At 42.2% G+C, this 22,836-nt stretch overlaps 1 protein-coding gene across 1 annotated transcript; it reads left to right on the plus strand.

Moving 5' to 3' along the window:
* The first annotated feature begins 546 nt into the window (after positions 1-546).
* Positions 547-16,844, plus strand: CNDP2 (carnosine dipeptidase 2). Its single transcript, XM_060244078.1, has 11 exons — positions 547-675; positions 1,890-2,033; positions 3,502-3,664; positions 6,208-6,296; positions 8,278-8,478; positions 9,306-9,390; positions 12,987-13,147; positions 13,454-13,618; positions 14,503-14,644; positions 15,669-15,816; positions 16,010-16,844. The coding sequence occupies exons 1-11, from the start codon at positions 613-615 to the stop codon at positions 16,077-16,079; spliced, it is 1,431 nt and encodes a 476-aa protein (XP_060100061.1). The 5' UTR covers positions 547-612; the 3' UTR covers positions 16,080-16,844.
* The last annotated feature ends 5,992 nt before the right edge of the window (positions 16,845-22,836 follow it).

Below are 22,836 nucleotides of genomic sequence, written 5' to 3' on the forward strand. Positions count from 1 at the left end.
AGAATCAAGCCGGCAGTTAGCAGCGTATATCGTAAAGAGACAGGAAACCTGAGACCAGATAACTTAGCCATTGTGTTCATGACCAGCAACTTTCTTCTGCCTACGTTTCAAAATGGTTGTTATGAGAGTACTCTGAATCTTTCTACTTAAGGAAACATATATATTTTGATTACGAGCTTGTTGTGACATGCAGATGTGCTGGTATCCCTCTTTAGATACCTCATGCACAGTAAGGGCAGTGGAGTCTGTGCAAGAAATAGTGATTGCCTGGTGGGTGGCTGTATAAATTGGCCCCTATTAAATGTAATGTAGTGATTTGGCTTTCCACAGAACTTGAAACACTTGAAGTGGATTGCTGACCAAGCTTTCTTGCTTTGCTGACTCCCCTCATGTGATTTGCAGAATTATTTCACAATGAGCTATCTGGATCTCTGAAGTCCTCATGACTTGTATGAAACTGCAGTGATGCAATTTTAGAAAGGGACAGACTCTAAAGTATAAAGGAAGTCTCTCTGACATGTTCAATGGTAGAAAAAGTTAGAGAAATCTAAATCTCCAATTTTTTTTAACTGCATCTCCTAGATTTTTCAACCACACCATCCTGATCGGAAAATGTCACTGGATCTTGAAACCCTCTTTGAGTACGTTGATAAACACCAGGATCTCTACGTGGAGGTAAGTAGCCTTGTCTGCACTGGCTCAAAACCAGACCTCTTGAAGCCAGGCAACTGCATATGCAGTGATGGAGCTGTAAGAATGTCTTCCCCTAAGTAACAGGATAGAGTGTGAAACAACTGCTGCGATGCAGTTATTGACCTGCCTCTTTACTTGTCTTGAATGACTGCGGAGAGAGAGCTCTTCCATCTGTCCTGAGTGGGTGGAATTGCATCCTTATGGGCTTTGAAGTGTTGATTTCCAGAGCCACCCATTTCTCTTAGTGTCTTTTCGTTTTGTAATTTGCTTAGTCATGGCATGAAATGCAGCTATAACTTTCACTGTCAATGCTGCCAGATCACATACTGCTTGCTTCCTTGCACCAGGGTAAGATTTACACTGATTTCAACTTTTGCTAATGTTGGTTAACCTGGATTTGAAACCCAGTTAAGAAACTGAGAACATAAAGGCTGTACCAGGCCCAAGAGACACTTGAATGGTGATGGGAAGTGTTTGGTGGTTCTGTTCCTTGCAGAATGGGGGGAAGCCTTTGCTTGGATCAGAAGATTCCAATGGTTTTACACTAGATAGAACAATGCTGCAATAGACACGCACTGAAAGGGTTCCAAGAACCAGCACTGGATGGAAGTGATGTTGGGAATCATTGGAGCCAACAGAGCATTGTCTATCCATAGAAACTTACGGTAGTTGGGAAAAAAAGCTGCGGGGGGAGTTGCCTTATTTTCTCTTCCTCTCTATAGGACCCCATGTCTCATGTCTTCTCATCCATACAATTCCCAGCACCAGCTTCCAGAAGTTTTTTTGGAGCTACTGGGGTTGAGAGGCGGGAGGCAGGAAAGATGGTATTTTTAGTAGGATTAAATCCAGTGAACCCCCTCAAGCACGCATAGTAAGCCAAAGAAGTTTTAGTTTTCCTTGTAGAGGGAAGCTGAAATTGTTATCTAGTGGTATCTTAAAAAAAAAGCACCGGGTATAGCATAGGGGCTAAGAAAATAAGCTGTGATCTGAGAGATTCCCAATTCAAATCTCACCTCTGCACTAACCTCCCTAGATGGCCTTTGGCAAGCCATAGCCTTGGCCCCTGTTCTACAGTGTGTGGTCACACTAAAATGCTATGTAGATGTTCACTAATAAATTCTCCTAGCTATGCAAGATGAAGTGTATTTTCTTTTCTCTCCACCCCCCTCCCCTTTGCCTAAATTTCTTGTGTTTAGAGACTGGCCAAGTGGGTGGCAATCCAGAGTGTATCAGCATGGCCAGAGAAGAGAGGAGAAATCCGACAGATGATGGAAGTTGCAGCCAAAGATATTGAAAGTTTGGGTGGCACAACAGAGCTGATAGACATTGGGAAACAGAAGGTAGGAACTTGCGCTTGATGAAAGCAGTATCTGGAGAACTAGAGAACAATTTGTGCAATGCAAGGATACCTGTGTTAAATCGAAGTCATTCGTTCATCTTCTTGTACCTGGTTTGGAGAATTAGCAAAGTCCTGCTAATGACTTTTTATCTTCCTGCCTCCCCACCTCCCCTTCCTGCCTCCCCACCTCCCCTTCCTGCCTCCCCACCTCCCCATTTCTAACTTTGAGAAAGTTTTTTTCCCCCTGAGGACCCACGTGGAGGCATGGGAGTTGGTAGGCCCTTGTTTTGAGGGGAATCAAAATCATTCTTCTGCTCACATACAAGAATGAGCAGTTTGCCTCCTTGCTCTCATTGCATGGCCACTAACATCAGCACACTTTCCCTAAAGGAACCAAAGAAAGCTGCTCTGTAAAGGCTCCACAACCCACCCAAGATTACTGATTTAGAGTGGAGGCTTCTGTGGAATAGCACCCTGAGAATTAAAGCCAGTCAAACGAGCTGTGGCAGGAAACCTTTCTGCTGTGTACTAAATGCCAGAAGAAGAAAGCAGGACTTTCTGATATTGTGCAACCTGTGCAGCTATCACATAATGATCTACCTGATCTTAAACATGCATATTAAGTTGTTTTTGTTTACATTTAATGGATTCGTTTGTCTGATGTGCACAATGCATCAACCTTTGGCATACTTGAAAGCAGTGTTCCCTCTAAGCTGAGTTAGTGTGAGCTAGCGCACAGTTTTTTAGCCTCCACCTCACACATTTCTGTCTTAGCTCAGGAAGAATGGCCCCAGAGCAAACTAATTTATGCTCACAACCTTAATGCCAGTAGCTCACAAAGTAGAATTTTTGTTTACAAGACACCATAGCTTAGAAGGAGCATTGCTTGTAAGGCTAATCTAAAACGAAATATGGATTGTGAACCAGTACATTAATTAGTACTGAGTTCTGAGTGGACATAATTTTTGCTGCAGTTGTTAAGTTGTCCCATTTGACAACAGAAGATGTTTTTTCAAAGGTGGGGAGGCTTTTTCACAATCTTCTTGTGATCCCATTAAGGCAATATTTCAGGGTAGAGGAGAATGCCTCCCTGGAATACTCCCTGTCCATTCTTGTTCTCTTGGCAGCCCAGGATTCCAGTCTTGAGCACCATATTTCTTTACATTATTCAATATGTGGAAATTGCTCCATTTCTATACCCAGTAGCTGGATATCTTTGTACATGCACCTGCAGTAGTAGAAGAAAATATGTTAGGTTTTGAGTGCTGGGAAGAGCCAAGCAGGTAAGAGTGGAGAGGTAGCAAACCATATGGTCCATAAGGCTCTACTATTTATTGTAGCAGCTTTTAGGAATGCACCTCTTAGTTCTTACAGGTTTTTAGACATTTGTAATGCAACTGTTACTCTGCTGGTAAGGCAAAACTTCCCGGACCACATCTTAACACTAAACATGGCATCTCTAATTCTAGCTTCCAGATGGCTCAGAGATTCCTTTACCTCCGATAATTCTAGGCAAACTTGGTTCTGATCCTGACAAGAAAACAGTTTGTGTTTATGGACACCTGGATGTTCAACCTGCAGCACAAGACGATGGCTGGGACAGCGAGCCTTTTACCCTGGTAGAAAAAGATGGTAAGACGTGCAAGGCACCTTTCAATATCCAGATTGTCTCTGAATATCTTTCAGAGAGGAAATTCATACCTTGCCTCTTATGAGAACAGGATGCTTGGTTTCTTCTTTAATTTCCTGTTTGTTCTTTCGGGCTAACCGGGCTGCATTCCAGACTGTCACTTTTCTTTGCCATTGAAAAATCTTTCTGTCATCTGTTTGCACAATAATCTGTAGCCACTGACCATCAGAACACTCACAAATAAGCATGCTAAGTGCATTTTTTAAACCAGCTCTTTTAATCAGGTATTTTGATCAGGCCTGCAGCCCCAGTATGTACTCCTCCCCATATCAAATGGAGACTGTTTTAATAACAGTTGCTGGTTTCAGCATTAGAAAAGTGCTGAAGATACCATGGGTTTTCCCCCTGCTGCCTCAGCATCTCTTTGGGCCTGATTTCCCCCTTTTGTTCATCACAGTCCCAGATAAGCTGATACTCTAAAGTCAGATGCTGATGACTAAGCTAACGCCTGTATCTCCAAACTGGCATTAAAGCAACTGTAACATGCTACAGCTTGATACCCAAGGTCTCTAGTTATTAAGCAATAACAGATTTCCTTGTAATTGAAAGTGTACTTTGAGAGTGAGCCAGGCACACCTTTTGAATTCTGCTTTCCCTGGGCTGCAGTAACTATCATTGACCTCTTCATGTAACTTCAGAGGCACACCTAGCTAAATGTCATGCTGAAGCAAGGAGAATTTACCTGTGTAGAGCAGCATGTGTGTCTCATCTCACTCAAGCTGTGTTGTCTCCCTTGAGCATGCAGTCTTCGCATGCCATGCAAGGGATAGTGGTAGTGCAGGTGGTATGCTGACATTGCAGGGGTTCCAGCTGAGGGCCCCAGTTGGCATGCCATTATACAACCCTGCAATGCTTTCCCTTTCTCTCCCATGGCAACAAGTTGTTGGGTGTATGCAGTTCTACACAGGTTAGTCCTGCTTGCCTGCTATCCCATTTTAATTGGGCCTGAAACCTCTGCTACAGTGGGTGTATATGGGCAGCAATTGCTCAGGTTCCTGTACTGTGGAATCAAGGCACAGGGAGTGTTTTGAGGCAAGGCACCAGTTTCTTCACAAACATGCTGGCCAGTGAGTCTTGCAAACTATATCAACTTGTGTCAGTCCTACAGGTTTTTTGGCCACATAGACTGTAGTACCATGTGTGCCTGTTGCAGTGATTTGGAAGGCTGATGTGATGCCTCACATTCCCCAAGAGGTCCGCAGTTGTCCTCTTTATGGTGGAGAAGAGCAGCTTATTCGATGCTTTCTCAAAGGCCTGCTTCATCTCTGTATTGTCAGCTGATGACCCGCAACTGGATGTGTGCAGTAACTTCACTGACTAACATTGTGTACGAATGGGTGCAAAACAGGCATTCATGTGTTACTTATGTTATTTATAGGCTGCCTTTCTTGCTTGCACTCCAGACGGATTACACAGAGTGAGTCAATACAATTGACAGGATGGGGTTAACCAGTAAACAATACAATAGAATTAGGGTTGTAGAGCCAATCAAAAATCTAAAAACAGAACTGAAGCAAACATATAACTCTGAACATGACACATTAAAGGATGAAAAAACCCTCGTTTCACCAAGTGAAACACAGTGGTGTAGACCACAGTCCCTAATTTATATAAGTGACTTTGTGAATAGTTTAGTACAGTGCAACTCTATTGCTCATGTAGAAAAGCCCTCTTTAATAATTCAGTTTTGCAAAGTTTGCAGAAAGCCATGTGAGGGGGAGCCTTCCTGGCCTCCTCAGGTAAGGTAGGGGCCACAGTCGAGAAGGCTTGTGTACTGGTAGCTGTTGATTGTGCCCATTTGCAGGTTGGCATGTGCAGAAGGCCATGCTCAGATGAGCAAAACTGTTGTGGTGGAGCATAGGGGGAGAAGTGATTTCCTAGATCTGAGGTTCCTAGGCCATAAAGGGCTTTGTATGTGATAGCTAGTACCTTAAATTGAGCCCAGTAACTGATGGGCAGCCAATAGAGAACAGGAGTAATATATGTGCTCCATCTAGCACCTGAGAATAGCTGAACCATGGTATTCTGAATCTCCTAGAGTTTCTGAATTAATTTTGAGGGGAGACCAATATACAGTGCATTACAGTAGACTAGTCTTGAATTTACCCTGGCATGGATCCAGGTGGCCACATCAGCCATCTCAAGGTAAGGGGCCATCTTTCAGGCTCAGCTGAGTCAGGGGAAAGCCTTTTTTGCAGCAGTTCTGTCTGTGGTTTTTGATCACTGGCTGCTCATTCATGCATCAGGTGATCACTTCATCTTGCAGGACCAAGTGGTCAGACTGCATGTTTCCAAAGTAGGATAATTTCCACGATTAGGATTTTAGGGGAAAAGATGGTTTAGTTTATACAACAAAAGCTGACAAGATGTGAAAAGAAACTTCCCATGCGCTGAAGTTTTCTTGTGCAGGAGGAACAAGGATTGAGCTCCCAGGGGGGAGAAGCCCCTGCCCCCTTTCTCACTGCTTCTGTTTCTGCTGCTGTAGGGAAGCTGTATGGCCGAGGGTCAACAGATGACAAAGGTCCAGTGCTTGCCTGGCTGAATGCCTTAGAGGCTTATCAACAAACTAAACAGGTATATCGCTCTTCTGTTAAACTTGCGGTCTTTGTAAAACATTAAACTCTAGACTTCGGCACTAAGCCATTGTGCGTCTTGTTGAAGATAAAAATTAAACCTGCTCACTTTGATAATTGGACCCAGAAGAATCCATTATGAAGCAACCTCCTGAAAGTCAGATGAACACACGAAGCTGCCTTACATTGAATCAAAGGTCAATATTTGTCTACTCACTGGGAGTGGCACTTCAGAATCAAAGTTGGTGGTCTCTCCCATCACCTACTACCTGATCCTTTTAATTGGAGGGATCAGAGATTGAACCTGGGACTTTCTGCATGCCAAGCAGATGCTGTACCGCTGAGTCGTGGCTCCTCCCTTCTTGTGACTTGTGTGAGTGCTTGTTCACTATGCAGAAAACTAGTCTCCAAGACTGCAGTGAAGCTGCGCTAAGCTGGCTATGTGCATCTTGCTCATGCATCTACCATAGTAATGGTTCGGCTTGGCTTGGCCTTTGGATTTTCCTGTAAAGATGGGAAAGGGACAGAACAATGAGTACCTGCAGTCTATGCAAAGTCAGACAATCTGGAAGAGAGCTGCACTTTGTTGAGGGGGCCTTAAATGGTGCAACTCAGCCTTAGAATGCAAAGGGGAAGTCCTGTTTCAATATTGCACACTTAAGTTGATCTAGGAAAAAAATGGCGTGGACGGTCTTTGTGTGTTCCCATCATTGTGCCCGATGCTTGAGAACATGCTTATGATCCTTTCTCTGCAGCTGCGAGGCTTCACAGGTGGCTTGTAATATGCCAGACTGGATTGACAAACCATAATTAAAAAATGACTAACCTTGACAGACCCCATCATTGACAAAATTATAAAAGTACTCTGTGAAAAGTCCGTAGGATGTAGTGGCCTAAGAACTGGATTAGGATCTCGAAGACCCCAGGCTTAGATTCTCACTCTGCTGTAAAACTTGCTCAGTGACTTTGGGCGACACACTGTCAGCCTAATCACCGTAAAGTTCTTTGTGAGGATAAAATGGGGGAGCATGTGCAAAATATTTGCTGAAGTCACCTGAATGTCATTTTGGGTAGTAGTAAAAAAAAGGCAAATCTATTTACTAGTTTCTGATAGTATGTGATCCTGGCGGAAGCTGGGTTCAGATAGCCGGTTCAAGGTTGACTCAGCCTTCCATCCTTTTGAGGTCGATAAAATGAGTACCCAGCTTGCTGGGGGGGAAAGTGTAGATGACTGGGGAAGGCAACGGCAAACCACCCTGTAAAAAGTCTGCTGTGAAAACGTTGTGATGCGATGTCACCCCAGAGTCAGAAACGACTGGTGCTTGCACAGGGGACTACCTTTACCTTTTTTTATTCTTTGATTAAGGTAGCAAATGTTAAAACTAACGTATATTGTTTGTGACCTGTTTATATTCTGAATTCTCCTGAACCTTTAAACTTTGACTACTAGTAACTGTTGATTTGTTCCATTGTTTGTATTTGTCTGCATGGAACAATGCTTGAGGGTTGGGCTTGACTTTTGGAACTCTAGGCGCCAATTTCTATTTAGCCTTGAATGTGTTTTTCTCTGTCCAACTCACCTTAAGAGTTTGTGGGGATAGGTAAAGAATTACAAAGCACTTTTTTGGGGGGGGCGGAGTAATTTTTGTATATTTGTGTGTGTGTGTCTGCACCTGGAAGTCATGGCGACCTCTGGTGACTGACCCCTACTGGGGGCCTGGAGGATATTCAGAGAGATGGCTGAATAAAGCCTGCCTCTGTCCTCCCAACTTGTATTTCAAGAAGGTTTCCCATCAAAGTACTTGCCAGAGTCTGCCGTGTTTAGCTTCCAAGATCTGATGAGTTTGGGCTTGCCTGGGCTATTCAGGTCAGGGCAGAATTACAAAGCACTTTAATCTGTGGTTTAGGCTGCATTTTTGCTTCCATGAGTTGTTTGGTTTTTGTTCATTTTTAGTTACCTGCTTCCCTTTTCGATCCTTCAGGAAATCCCAGTGAATGTCAAGTTTTGTTTAGAAGGTATGGAAGAATCTGGCTCTGAAGGTCTTGATGAGCTGATATTTGCACAAAAGGACACTTTCTTCAAAGACGTGGATTATGTTTGTATCTCTGATAACTACTGGCTGGGAAAGAAGAAGCCCTGCATTACATACGGCCTCCGAGGCATCTGCTATTATTTCATAGAGGTAAAGAGCTACAAATTATATGTACTCCAGCTGTGTATAACAAGAGTCTGTTTCAGCTAAGAATGCTGGTATTCCAGTTGGTTTGTGTGAACAGAAGACTGCTGAAGGTAGCTAAATGCTAAATCTTGCCTAGGTTTAGACAGTTTTGTAGACACTTCGTAGCACATCCACATATATTAACAAGATGTTATTCTGGTGTCTTTTGAGCTTAACATATTTCGCAAGTCTGTGGTGGATTTCGAAGAGCTAGTTAATTGTGACCACAGGAAAAGTTATTCACAGAGCATTATATGGGCTTTTTAAGGCTTTTTTAGGCATCTTATCCTGCTTGATAGTGGATAGATTTTAATGGAGATAGATTTTTAACCATTTTATATTTTAAAAATAATTTGTTAATATTTGTATTGTTTTTATTGGTGTATTTTATATGCTGTTAGCTACCCTGAGTCCTGCTCAGGTGAAAAGGGAGCAAGATAAATATTTGATAAATAAACTTGCAGGCTTAAGCAATAGAAAGAATCCCCAAGACCAAGTTTTTGTTTGTAAAAAATGAACTTTAGTTGTCTGGAGGAGTTCTTGGTGCTTTGAATAAATTTAGGAGGCTTACATGAGCCTCCTCTTTGGTTTCAGAAAATCCTTATTTGCAGGGGACAGTGCTATTTTCCCTTGTGCCTCCTGGCTCTTAAGGTGGCATACACAATAGCATAGAAACTTAAAGGTTGTCTCCTGTGCAAGCACTAGTCATTTCCATACAGGCAGCTAAATTTTTGGATATTAACATGTAGGTACAGGTACTGGTTGAATTGCCTTTGTTTCTTACATTTCAGGTGGAATGCAGTGACAAAGACCTTCACTCAGGAGTATATGGTGGCTCTGTTCATGAAGCTATGACCGACCTGATTGCTTTGATGGGTAAGGTCTGGTCCAGTAGTTTAAGTGAAATTTCCTTGGAACTGAGGGGATTGGATTTATTTATAGTTCAAAGGCAAGAAAATTGTTTAACATGACACTCCCAAGTTACTGTCAGTGATGTGGGTAGCCGGAGAAAGGACAGAAGTCCTTCTGCAAGATCAAAGTAAACACAAATATTCTTTCTCTTAATGGATAGGCTTTTAAAAGTAGCACACTTTTTCTCAGTGCCTACAGGACATTTGCAGTAAACGTCAATTTGCTTTAAAACTGACCTTCTGTTTTTTAAACCCTAGCTGTATTTAAACCCTCACTACAATTTGTTTTGTTTTTCCTTTTCCTGTTACAAAAACCTGCCTTATCTGTGAACTCACTATCCCTAGCCCCTGGTATTAGTACTTGAAGCTACAGGTGTAATAAAATTTAAAAGTTACATTAGAGCTTAAGTTAGCCCTATCACCTTAGTTTTAATCCTTGTCCTTTGTTTGACCATCTAGTTAACCCTTCTTGTACTGCAGTAAGACTATTCAAGAACCTCTGAGCCTGTTCAGAATTGTTTAGCTGTACCTGAGTAGTTTGAACAGCTACAACAGAACTAAAATTGGAACTAGACCAGAAAATTAGAGCAGAATTAAAATTAGCTACATCTGAGTTTGAGCAGCTACAACACTGAGAAGTTACAAAATGTTGGTACCTAGAGGCATTTAGGTATGCACCCTCTTTACTGTTTTAACCCTTCTCATGTAGTCTGTCTTAATAGAATTTTATATTAAAACTTAAGTATGTGTGTATTAAAATGGCACCTACGCTCTCCTTGCTCTTCTGCTAAATTTGCTTGTGTATTCCCTTGTTCCAGACACTTTGTCACTGGAGCTGGGATGTTTCAGCACTGGAGCTTGACCTGCTACCTCACAGAGCTCAAATTAAATCTGCTTTTGCTCAGCTGCTGCACTCTTAAGAGCTAGCATTAAAGTAGTTTAGGATTGTGCAGTTGCCAGGACTGCCTTTGTGCATAGCCTAGCATATTGCTTAGCCTTAATTATGGCTGTGTGGTTCACCCTGATTCTTGCCTTAAGGGAAATCTGTCAGATTGACTTAAGTGACAGTTGTGGCAAATGTTTCTTGGCTCCAGGAAGAAAATGAAAAAGAAAAAAAACCCTGAAGGTCATTTTGCAAACTTTGAAGTTTGTCCTCACTTAGAAGGTTCTCTACAGGGGAAACTCTTTGTGCTTAACCAGCAGTGATAATTTCTAATCTCTTAGAAATTAATAACTAGAAACATGTTAACTATGGTGACTGTTGACATAGCCTTGGAAGAATTGATGCTGCCTGGATCCATCTTGTGAACAAATGGCTATAACAGAGGGATTCCATAGTTTGCTTGTAAGCTCATGTCAAATTGTGAGACTGTTCTTGGCATGTGGAACAATAGGCAGAGTGGGTTTAGCTCTGGTTTCTATATTGGAGAAGGGAATCAGATCTGTTATGACCAAAATTGTGCCCTAGATGGAGCTTAACAACATATTCAGAACTTCTCAAAAATACACTGCCTCTTGAACCCTCTTTCAGTCTCTTTGATACGGGGCTCAGATAGAAGCAGTGGTCAGGATACTTCTGCTGGCTTGCCAATCACACCCCTTCCTGAATCAAAAGGATTTGATCTCCACTGCTATGCCGGATCCAGTCACCTGCTACTGGACTTGAATCTTGTTGGAGTAGTGATGCGCTTTCTGTATTGCCTAAAATGGCAGCTCAGTGATAAATAGAGTTGATGTAGAATGCTACACTTGAGTTGATTTCTGTTATCAGCTGAAGGAGCATTTCTTAAATGTTTAGAATGAGCCTGACTGGTTACCAACATGTTTAAAAGCAAAATTAAAGGTGCTGTATTCTAACCTGTAATGCTTTCCATTACCTTGCCTATGGATGTTTGAAGGAATGTATTCTTCCATATCTTCATCAGTTCACTGAAATCAGTTTTGGAAATTTGTGGATTGATGATAGTCCCCAGATTATGGAACTAGTTTCTAGCTGAGTTTCCTAGAATTCAAGAGAATTATGGAGGGCCTTGAAGTCCTATCTGTTGGTTTGGATCTTTAGATTTAAGGCAAAACTTACTGTTTCATGATGTGGTTTGGAGTCACTCTATTTTCAGTCTTTGAATGCCTGCCTGCCCAAGAGACCATAGGATGGCACTAAAATGGGGAGCAAGTGCACAGCGGAGTGACTGCCATCACTGCATTCAATCTGAATTGATTGATATAGTTCCCTAGAAGGCCTGGGAGAATTGGCTGTAAGGTAGATGGCTCAATAGCCAGTGCTCTTAGCCATAGAAAAGATCATTGCTAAAGTTTTCAGTTTATTTTAAAGTTGCTGAGCAAGTTTTATGGACAGTCTGGGACTTTTCAGTTTAGAAAAGAGACAAATAAAAGGGGATGTAATAGAGAATTATGAAATTATGCATGGGGTGGAGAGAGTTGAGAAACAAATTTTTCTCCCTCTCCCAAAATACTAAAACTTGAGGGCATCCAGTGACTTTGATGATGGGCGGTAGGTTCAGGACAGACAAAAGGAACTACTGCTTTACACAGAGGTTGATTAAAATGTGGCATTTGCTGCCAGAGGAGATAATGATGGCCACAGGAATAATTAGCTTTAAAAGGGAATTAGATAGATTCATGGAGGATAAGTCTATTGATGGCTACTAGCCATGGTGACTCAGGGGAACCTCCACATTCAGAGGCAGGGAGCCTCTGAATCAGTGTCAGGAGCAGGGGTGGAATTCTAGCAGGAGCTCATTTGCATATTGGGCCACACCCTCTGATGTGGCCAATCCTCCAAGAGTTTTTTTGTAAGCTCTTGGGGGACTGGCTACATCATGGTGTGTGGCCTAATATGCAAAGGAGCTCCTGCTAGAATTCCACCCATGGCCAGGAGGCAACATCAGAGGAAAGTCTTGGCCTGTATGCCCTATTGTTGGTCCTGAAGAGGAACTGGTTGGCCACAGTATGAGACAGGATGCTGGTCTAGATGAGCCACTAGTCTGATTGAGCAGGATTCTTATGTTCTGGAGATTTTTCCCCCCCCCCACTTCTGCTCCCTGCTGTATTAAGAAAGTCATGCCAGTGACAAAGTGGCTCATGATGCACTGGTCTTTTCTGCTCCATTTTCTGAACTGCCACAATGGAAATGTCTTTTAAGGAAATTTCATTGTCCATCAAAACAAAAAAAATTGTAGGTACTAGTGAGCTACTGTATCACAGAGTGGTAAGCTGCAGTACTACAGTCCAAGTTCTGCTCAGATCCTGAGTTTGATCCTGGCAGAAGCTGGGTTCAGGTAGCCGGCTCAAGGTTGACTCAGCCTTCCATCCTTCCAAGGTTGGTAAAATGAGTACCCAACTTGTTGTGGGTAAAGTGTAGATGACTGGGGAAGGGCAATGACAAACTACCCTGTAAAAAGTCTGCAAAGAAAACGTCATGATGAGACTTCATGGTAATGACTCAGTGTTTGCACAGGTTACTACCTTTACCTTTACTAGTGAGCTGTATTCTAAGATACCTGGCTTGACTCTGATATTGCTTTCTCTTGCGCCCTGTAGGAACACTAGTGGATAAGAGAGGGAAAATCCTGATTCCTGGCCTTTATGATATGGTGGCTTCCCTCACTGAGGAGGAGCAGCAGCTTTATGATAAAATTGACTTTGATCTGAAGGAGTATGCGAAAGACATTGGAGCCACACGACTGCTTCATGAAACCAAGGTGTGATACTTTCCCATCTTCTGGCTCCTCCACCTGTAAAATATCAGTTTGAAAAGGATATACAGCAATATGACTGGAAAGGGTATGGTCATAATTGCCATCTGTAAAGTATTACTGAGGCTTGTATGCTGCTGGGAGATAGTGGTGGTTGTGTTAATCCCAAAGAACAGAAGGTGCAAAGGTGGAGAAGGCTGTTTCTTATTGCACCCTTTTAGGCTGGCATGTTTGCAGCTACCTAGTTCATTCTGTCTGTAAATGAACATTGGAGACTGACTTCTCATATCTTCATTTTCACTTACCCCCCAGAAAGACGTCTTGATGCATAGGTGGCGGTACCCATCCTTATCCCTCCATGGAATAGAAGGAGCTTTCTCAGGATCAGGTGCCAAAACTGTGATTCCACGGAAAGTTATTGGAAAATTTTCCATAAGGCTGGTGCCTGACATGACTCCCGAAGCTGTAACCAAGCAGGTATGTGCGGACTGGGAGGCGGTGGGTGGGTGTTTGGGGAGGGGAGGTTGATTTAAATCTTTTTGCTTGAGCTGCCTAGATCAAACAGCCACCATTTTTCCTCCTTAGGGTAAGAGACGGCAGAGTTCTGTGCTGATCTGAGTTGTTCAAATGGCAGAAGCTTAGAAGTAAATTATCGTCATGTCTTAACCAAATATTGATAAAGCTTAGCAGTTGTTGAACTTGTGTTCCATTAAGTGAGAATTGAAAAGAAGGTGATTGGAAGTTAGCTTGGAGCTCTGTGGCTCAGAGGATAATGCATACATCTCCTAAATAGAATTATCTTCCACTCTCAAATGTCATTAAATATTCTTCATGTACTGAGAAGCTCTTTTATTTTCACAAGAATTCTTATATTTGTGAGCTACTGTCCTCAGGCATCTTTGTAACTGTGTTCTGAAATTAGTAGACCTGTTAGGTTTTTGACATATAAAAATTTAAATATCCATTAATTTTAGAGAACTATTGTAATAGCATAACCTCCTGCTTAATATGGAGGGCAGGTGGAGGGGTGAAAATGGAACACATGAAGTTCTTGTTTTGTGACCTGTCCGGACTTGTGCTGGTTTTTGCTTTTTACGGTGCCCCCCCCAGCTATCAGCCCAGCCCACAGACATATTAAAATGGAGTACTTGGTTTTTGCAGGGTTAGGTTATTCTGCTTGGGAAAAGTTTGATCTGTAAAACATGGGGAGCGTAATCTGACAATGGAGAGGAAGGGTAGTGTTCTAGGTGGAAAAGTGATACTTCCTTTGCTATCTAAAGAAGGATGTGTGCTCCAGCACAGGACATCAGTTTAGTTCTAGTTCAGTTGTATTAACTGGTCATGCTTTTTTATTGTCCAAGGTTCAGGATTACTTGTCCAAAAAGTTTGCTGAACTGCACAGCCCCAATAAATTCAAAGTCTTTCTGGGCCATGGTGGAAAACCTTGGGTATCAGATTTCAACCATCCCCACTACATGGCTGGCAGAAGAGCCATGAAAACAGGTTAGTAAATCCTGTATTGGAATCCGTCTCAATCTGACAGGCCTAGGGGATAGATGCTTACTGGAATGCATCCACCAGCACTATTAAAGAGGCCCATTTGCCAGGCCATGCAAGAGGCCTAGATTCCATTGCTGCTATTGACTGGCACAGGTTTATAGTGGATTAAGGTTTTCTGTCAGTTAGGAAACTCTCTTCCATATTTTTCTTCCATATGGTTGAGAACTGTCATATCAACAGTGGCTTCTTACTGTTTCCACTTTAATTAGGTTGGTTTTCCTTCTTTATATTAGGCTGATTTATGATATGTTCAGGCACTTATCCTTGTACAATCTTTTCAGCAACCTCTTTCATTATTGCTTCCCCAAACAGCCACATGTGTGGACAACCAGCCCTTCAAAAGCAGTCATTTAGTGAAGGATATAGCTGCTTAAGGAGCAAAAGTTTTCAGATGAAGCATTGGCATGAGAGGAAAGTTGTGTTTAACAGTGCCAGCTTAAGCAGCATCAGACCCTTCTAAAACCACAGCTGTCAATGGTGTAACTTGGCTTAGATTAGCACTGTACAGTGCATTAGCAGTAATGCTCTGGTGTTTTCAGCTCTCTAGAAATGGAAGAGCACAAAGAGGCAGAAATTTTCCTTGCACGTATTAATTTATTCAGCTTCTATCCCACCCTCCCCATGGACAAGTGCAGGGCAAGTCACAACACAGAGCGTAACAATCAAATTAAAACTTTCAAAACATCCTACAAAAACATAGCTTTATGTAGCTTTGTGTTTATTAGAAAAGAGAAATTGACTGATGGAGGATAGTTGGGCATTGGTGTCTAGCTGTGGCAATGGGAGACTTGTGAATGGATTGTTTGCTTTTTTTTTTAAACTGTAAGGATTGTTTCTCCCACAGGATAAGGAAATTGGCCTTACCCACCAGTCACTTTCTCTCTTCAGTTGAATATCCTTAAGTGGCAATGGATGCATGATATGGAAAGGGGGAAAATTCATTTCTTTTTTTCTCTCTGCCTCCAAGTATTTGGTGTGGAGCCAGACTTGACCAGAGAAGGTGGGAGCATTCCTGTCACGCTAACCTTCCAAGAAGCGACAGGCAAGAACGTAATGCTGCTGCCTGTTGGATCTGCAGATGATGGAGCCCATTCTCAGAATGAGAAACTCAACAGGTAAAGCATGGGAAAGAGACACTTAAAGAATCTGTGGAAACTTTTAAGCTGTAGACCTAAGATGGGCTTTTCAGAATAACGGCTCTGCTCCTACCTTCCAGTCTGGCAGATGAATTAACATGTACCCTGTTTATGCTGGAATTGGTGGAATCTGCTCACTTTGTTCAACATTAATATCTTGTCGTCTTTTCAGGTACAACTATATTCAAGGTGTCAAACTGTTGGGTGCATACCTACACGAAGTTGCCCAGCTGAAGGACTGAATCTGAATGTTGGTCTGACAAACGAAAGTTGCTGGCAGGGGGACCTGCGAGTTCTCGCAAGATACTTCCTTGCAACTTTAAAAACTGCACTAATTCCCCCCCCCCACACACACACACACATACTTTGTACACACACTAACTTATTTAGAGATGCCTGGCAAAAATATTTTTGAATTCCATACTGAGCATCTTACATAGATGGATCTTTGACCCAATTACTGCTGTACTACCAGGCCCTAACTATCGTTCCAAGGTGGGAGGTGGGTGATATACAGATGGGGGAAGCTGTCCATGGAAAGGCCCTGTTTTCCCAACCACTGTATGTGTAAGCTGGCCACAAGTGATTTTGTTGATGCCTCATCAGCTTCTCCACTGGTCTTCTGTAATCGTCTCCTAGATCTTATACAGTTCCTGTCACCAGAATCTGTGGCAAATCTACACCTCTTGCTGGGCAAGAACTGTGCTTGTTTTCACAAGTTCAGACAAGGCAACAAAAGTCCTCCTCAGAAAGTTTTGAAATTGGAAGGTGGGAAAAGGGGGTGACGAAGAGGCCTGATGAGCTCTCTAATCCCCACTCCCCACCCACTCATCCACCAAGCTCTTGCTGTGACTCTCTAGACAGCTGTGCCTCTTGGCAGTCTCTGTGGACCTTGTTGACATTGCACACTCCAGGATATTCGTAACAAACGTATTTTTCTAAAGCATTCTTTGTACTCTGAGTGAAAAGCTGCTAAATTATAATTAAAAGATACCTGGTTCTACCAATTTGTGGTAACAGTTTTGTTAGAAAATGGAAGTGGTTGGTGGATCTAGAATTTAGAATAACAGAATTGGAAGGGACCTCAGGGTCATCTAGTCCAACCCCCTCACAATGCAGGAGAGTCACAAATACCTCCCCCCACACCCCTACTCCATGTCCAAAAGATGGCAAAAACCTCCAATAACCCTTGCCAAACTGGCCTGGAGAAAAATTGCTGACTGACCCCAAAGTGGCAGTCAGCATTTCCCTGGCCATGTAAGAAAGGGCCACAAAAACTAAGCACTGATGCACTGCCCTTCTTCTCATGATCTGCCTAATTCACAGAATTAGCATTGCTGTCAGATGGCCATCTAGCCTCTGTTTGAAAACATCCAAAGGAGAGGCCATTACCTCTTGAGGAAGCCTGTTCCACTGAGGAACAGCTCTGTCAGGAAGTTCTTCCTGACATTTAGCCAGAAACTTGTTTGATTTAATTTCAATCTGTTGATTCTGATCCGATCTGGAGCAACAGAAAACAACCCTGTGCCATCCTCTTATATGAGAGCCCTTCAAATAGTTGAAGATGTTGATCATATCACCTCTTTGTTGTCTCCTCTGCAGGCTAAACATACCCAGCTCTTTCAACCTTTCCTAATAGGACTTGGTCTCTAGACCCCTCAGGCTTACTAGATGAGGATTTTTTGAAATGTATCTCAGAAGGTCAAGGCTATACTATTTCACTTGTGGGGAGGAAGAGGAAGTGAGCAGGTCACTGACAGCATACTATGGTTTGCGTTTTACAACAGCTCCCTCTGTGTGTCCAGTGGCAGAGTTAAGTTTCTCATATTTTCTTTGCATAGGGGTGATCTGGAGCCCCTGGCAGAAAACCAGACTGATTGGGCAGTCTAAAGAGAATTAGCTTGAAGCTATTTAAAACAAGTAGGAAGGATGGAACAATATGTGGCCTGATCCTTCCTGTCATATTTTGGTACGCAAGTACCAGAGCAGCCAATATTAACTGTGGAGGGTCAGGTGGGTGTTGGATGCATATCTGTGGAGAAATGGTTTCTCAGAGCTATTTGGTTAAGAGGAAAATCCCTGCCTTTGGGAGATTGATTTGCATGCTGTGCGATACTAGAGCCCCAAATAAAAAAACCCTGTGTGTAATTCACATTGATCTTTCTAAATGCTACACTAAAATATCAGAAGGACTGGATGATTGACTCAGATAACAAATGACAGTTTGCTCTGCCTGTGGCATGAGATTAATTTAGTTTAATGAACCCATTAAACTAAATTAATTGGGCACAAATTGACTTAAATCAGAAGCCAGTGTATATCCAGGTTCTGAGTAGAGGCACTTCTACTATTATAGAGATAAAAGCAGATAACCCAGAATATATATCAACATGTTTAAAAAAGATATAGTGGCATATTCTGACTGAAAATCTGTAACTAAAAATATTAATATTGACTGCATTTCAGCAAACCTGTCTATACAAAGTTTTGCCTGTCTCATACAGTCTACAATAGAACATCCATTTTGTTGACTGTTTCCAAAACTTACTAAGCCATTGGTTGGATTTTATGCTTGTTTCTAACACACAAACTTGCTAACAATACTGAGAATCCGTTCTAAACCTTTCACTTCCATATACCATAACAATATAGTCTTTGGATTAATTGGCAGCTGATACCCAGTTAGAAAATGGAGGTGGGCACAAAAAAAATTGAGCAATTCTGGAAAATGTACTAAATCTAACTCCGGAAATGTACTAAATCTACATCTTCCATATGAGATCCACATACTTTTTCCAAATTATTAAGGGTTAAATATTGTGGATGAGGGGCAGCTTGCCTCAAAGAAAACATTGTGTGAAAAAAGCCATAAACTGCTCATGTTGTGTGTTCAAACATGACTATGGAAACAAACATCAGGGAGAGCAGAAACCTTGGATTCAGCTACAAGCTCTACAAATCAGTGGTGCATAACATTGTAGCATTAAGCAATAAAGCATGGCAAGCTTTAGACACAATCTTCAAAAGTTAGGACTAATCAAAAAGAAGAAAGGATGCTAAGGTTGCAAGGTAACAGCCTCTTCAGACCAGCTAGTTAATCTCTGGGATTTATTTTTCAAGTCTGTACTCCCTTCTTCATCTGTGTTGGTTCCTTTTGTGTAAAATATATGTTAACAAAAAGGGTTTAATGGGTGTGTTGATATTTGTAGCTTTTTGCTGCCTATCACTACGCTGGCACCATAGATAATAAGTAAGGTGAGGATGCCAAGGCTCATTCCTCTATCGCTGCCCATTTCTGGCCCCTATGTTAGTATAGCTGCCCTGGTGCCAGGTTGACCCCAGTGAAGTATCAGTGGAGTGCTATGCTATGTAACCTGGGAACCCCAAAATGTAGGCATCCAAAGCTCTGCTTCAGAACCCCATCAGAACATGCCTAAGGAATTAAAGGCTTAGAGATACAGTTGAGATTAGAGTTCCTGATTAAAAAGGAGATGAGAACTTGCCAAACTACAATTACACTGGAGATTGCCTATTCCTGGAAGATGCTTTGTATAAGCCATCAGGGAGCAAGACATAAGGTAAGTGAGTTGTAGTTAAAGTGGCCAGAGCCAGTAGTTCATTCTTGGGTGAGGGGTGTGTATCTCTGCACGAATGTCTGAGGAACTGGAGTGCAGCTGGTGCTGACAACCAGAATGCAGAAGAGGAGCTGTTGCTTGAAGCAATGTGCAAAGATATGAAGAAGATGAAGTCATTAGGAAGAAATAAGTTTTGGCTTAAGCATTTGGTAACGATTTGTGGCTAGCTATTTTAAGCAGAAGTAGCCACTTCACAAGAGGGACACAATTTCAGGAGGGTGGTACAAATGACCAGTAGACTTGGTCGCTGAAAGCAACAGAAATGTTTCCAGAAATGTGGGCTGTTTGGCTGTTAGAATTCATAACGCCCTAGAATGTGAAAAACTCTGACCAAGAACCCAAGTTTATTTCTTTCCTCTCCAACATAGCAGGAGCAAAGTTAGACATGACTACAGGTGTGTCTTCTTGCCTTCCCTATGAAGACCCAACTGACTTGAAGTGTACCATTAGTCATCTTGTTCGTGAGTGAGATTATATAACGTGAGGCAAACTCTAGCTCTCATCACTAAAACCAGCCTACTTTGCCATAGTTTTTCTCTAGCTTTTTTGGTATTAGAGCCATGCTGGAGAAAAATCCTTCGAATATGGTTGTGCCAAGAAGTAAGGTGGGTGGAGGGGTTAGCTTCCCTTGCCTGTACACTCCATTTTTGTAAAAAAATTAAAAGAATAAGACCTATTTCCAAGTTTCCAATACAGAATAGAGAAGACAGTGCGCCATCAGTGTTGCAATCTCTGTGCACAGAAACTCCAAACTACAACAGGAAGTTCTGCTGTAACTCTTCTGCTTGTGTAATGTCCCTGGCACTTGCATATCTGCTGGGTTGCTTCTCTCACTGCTGCCCACCCATTGCCTGTGGAAAGGAACCAGTTAGGTATTAATACAGGGGTCAGATTTGAATGTTTCCATTCAAATGACAATATTTTTGTTGCATCCAGATTAGTTATTTTAACTATATTTTTTTAAAATCGGCATCATTTGAGCTGGGTTTTGCTTAATCAGAACCTCAAGTGCACAACCCTTTGAGACATCCTATTGTCTTAGAAAACAAACTTTTTGGATCTGTGTTTTTGCCTGGTTTCTAACCTTATATAACAGTATTTACAAAGAACAAACAACAGATGAATTTCAAAGTGGAGAGATCTCAAAGAATGGGCCATTTGCTTTTAAGAGAATCATCTGTTTTGGAGGCTTTAAACTTAGTATGTGGAATGTTGGACACTTTCCATATAAAATAAGGATGTTGACATAGCCTTTGTCCTATTCTAGCCTTGAATACTGCCTTCATGGCATTACAAATAAATACAACAAATAAAAAATATACAGAGCTTTGTTTTTATAGCTATAAATTGAAAGATCTGCAGTGAAAACTGGAACCTGAGATTTACACTTGTATTCTGTGCTGAATAAGGAGGTGGAAAAGTTGATCTTGCTGTCTGGACTTTTATCATGGTAAGCCATTTTTTAGCAATATTGCTTGGGTTTGGACAGAAAGATTTGAATAAGGACACTTTTTAAAATAAAAGATCCCATACATACAACCAAAGCATCCTAGGGCAAGCTGTTATCACACCCAAATGGTAAGGAGGATTTTGCTGCTTATCATGGTAAAAAGGTCAACTGTTGAAGACTTAACTCCTAGTTATTCCTTAACTTTCCAGGCTTTTAATGTGTTGCTTATGCATAAAAACTGGGAATTTGCTTTCTTCTACATCAACCTCCTAGAGGTGACCTCTGCCATATGAAACACACCTGGAAAAATAGATCAATGTTTATAAGAAGGATCTTCTTGGTGGTGCTATGAGTCAAGGTGGGTGGCAACCAGAGACATGGCTTTTTCAGCAGCAGCACCTCACCTATTGAGTGCCCTCCCTTCTTGACTCACCTGGAACCTACTGTGCTCTCTTTTAGGTGACAGGTGAAAACATTTATTTTACCCAGGCTTTTAACTAAATAGTGATGAAGGGAGTTAATCTTTTGAAATTGGGTTTACAGTCTGCTTCTAGCAAGAGAATTGTTTTATTAGAAACATTTTAGGTTGCTAAATGTTTAATGGTGTTTATGCTCTGGCTGGTTTTTATAAATGATGGGTTAATGGTTTGTTAATTTTAATTATTTTATTGTGCTTTGTTTTCTGAGTCATCACTAGCAGATCTCTGAGGAGTTGAGAGCATATTAATTTTACAATGAAATAAAACTCCTACTTAGTAGTAGGCAGCTTTTAAACCATTAGCTACATAATCCCTCACTAGTGGTTTAGTACAAAACATAATATTGCAAGAAGGTGCTGCAGCAAATAGCAGAAACGGCAACAAACAGTTCTGGCCGGGTCTGTTGAGCCCAGGTTATCAAGCAGATGTGACCGTGCGGACAGCTTCTAAGTCTTACTGGTATTTAAGTTCACCATATGACAGATCACCTGAGCAGGTTCCTGTACATGGAGTCGAACCAAGACAATATCAAATACATATGGTGATGGCTAGTACCAGTACATGCACAAATAGAGTATTACGAGATACAAAACCCATTATAAAGGGAGTCATCTTGAGAAAGTGCAGGAGAATCCGATTAATATTGAGTTGAAAGGAACCAGCAAGCTGCTCTCTCCAAATTGGAGCCCGGAGCCAAGTCGAAAAGTGCTGCCTAAGTATGTATGAATTACCGCTTTGTCGAAGAGCCCGCGTCAGTGATGGCGATGCAAATGAATGCCGGTGTCGACAGACGGCGCAGGACTATTAATCACTTTAAAAGAGAGCGCCCGGCGATTTTTTTTTTTTCTTCAGCAAAATACTCAGGGTCCACTCTTCTCGCGATTACTTGAGTGTTAACAATAATAAGGGTGTATTCGTGACCCACTGGCTCTGATCCAGCTCCCATGACACTCAGCAGCTTATCCCTACCCGCATCAAAAGGCGCATCCAGACAGCTCAGCCAGGCCTATGGGCATCAAGATGCAGATGCTCACCCGTGCCTAGACGCAAATCTGCTCCCCAGCTGTTGAGTGATTTATCTTAATTTGGCGCTGGGGGAAGAAACAGGCTTCTGGATAGCAAAATGCATGATATAAAACAGAGCCGGAGGGAGCCAGCTGAGGAAAGCGCCCCCTTTCGCTTTGAAAGCTCCCAAGTTTGATTGGTGAGTGTCACTTTCTGCGCCAAGGAGTCGGCTAGTCTTTTGCGGTGCCCCAGGCCTGCGCTTTGGCTTGGCCATCTGCTCTCCTGGGGACGAGGCCTGGGCCGAAGACGGAGGCCGGCGGAACTTTCCACGCAGATTCCTTCCTCCCCAGTGACTTCCTCGACGGTTTCGCAATGGAATCCTCCGCGAGTCGAACTCCATTCCCCTTGCCCCGCCCCGCCGCCGCCTCTG

The sequence above is a fragment of the Heteronotia binoei genome, chromosome 7 (assembly GCF_032191835.1).
Source record: "Heteronotia binoei isolate CCM8104 ecotype False Entrance Well chromosome 7, APGP_CSIRO_Hbin_v1, whole genome shotgun sequence".
NCBI lineage: Eukaryota > Metazoa > Chordata > Lepidosauria > Squamata > Gekkonidae > Heteronotia > Heteronotia binoei.

Coding starts and splice junctions, on each gene's coding strand:
- CNDP2 (XM_060244078.1), top strand. CDS start 613: ATGTCACTGGATCTTGAAACCCTCTTTGAGTACGTTGATAAACACCAG. Junction 676..1,889: donor ACCAGGATCTCTACGTGGAG/GTAAGTAGCCTT, acceptor TCTTGTGTTTAG/AGACTGGCCAAGTGGGTGGC. Junction 13,619..14,502: donor CCGAAGCTGTAACCAAGCAG/GTATGTGCGGAC, acceptor TTATTGTCCAAG/GTTCAGGATTACTTGTCCAA.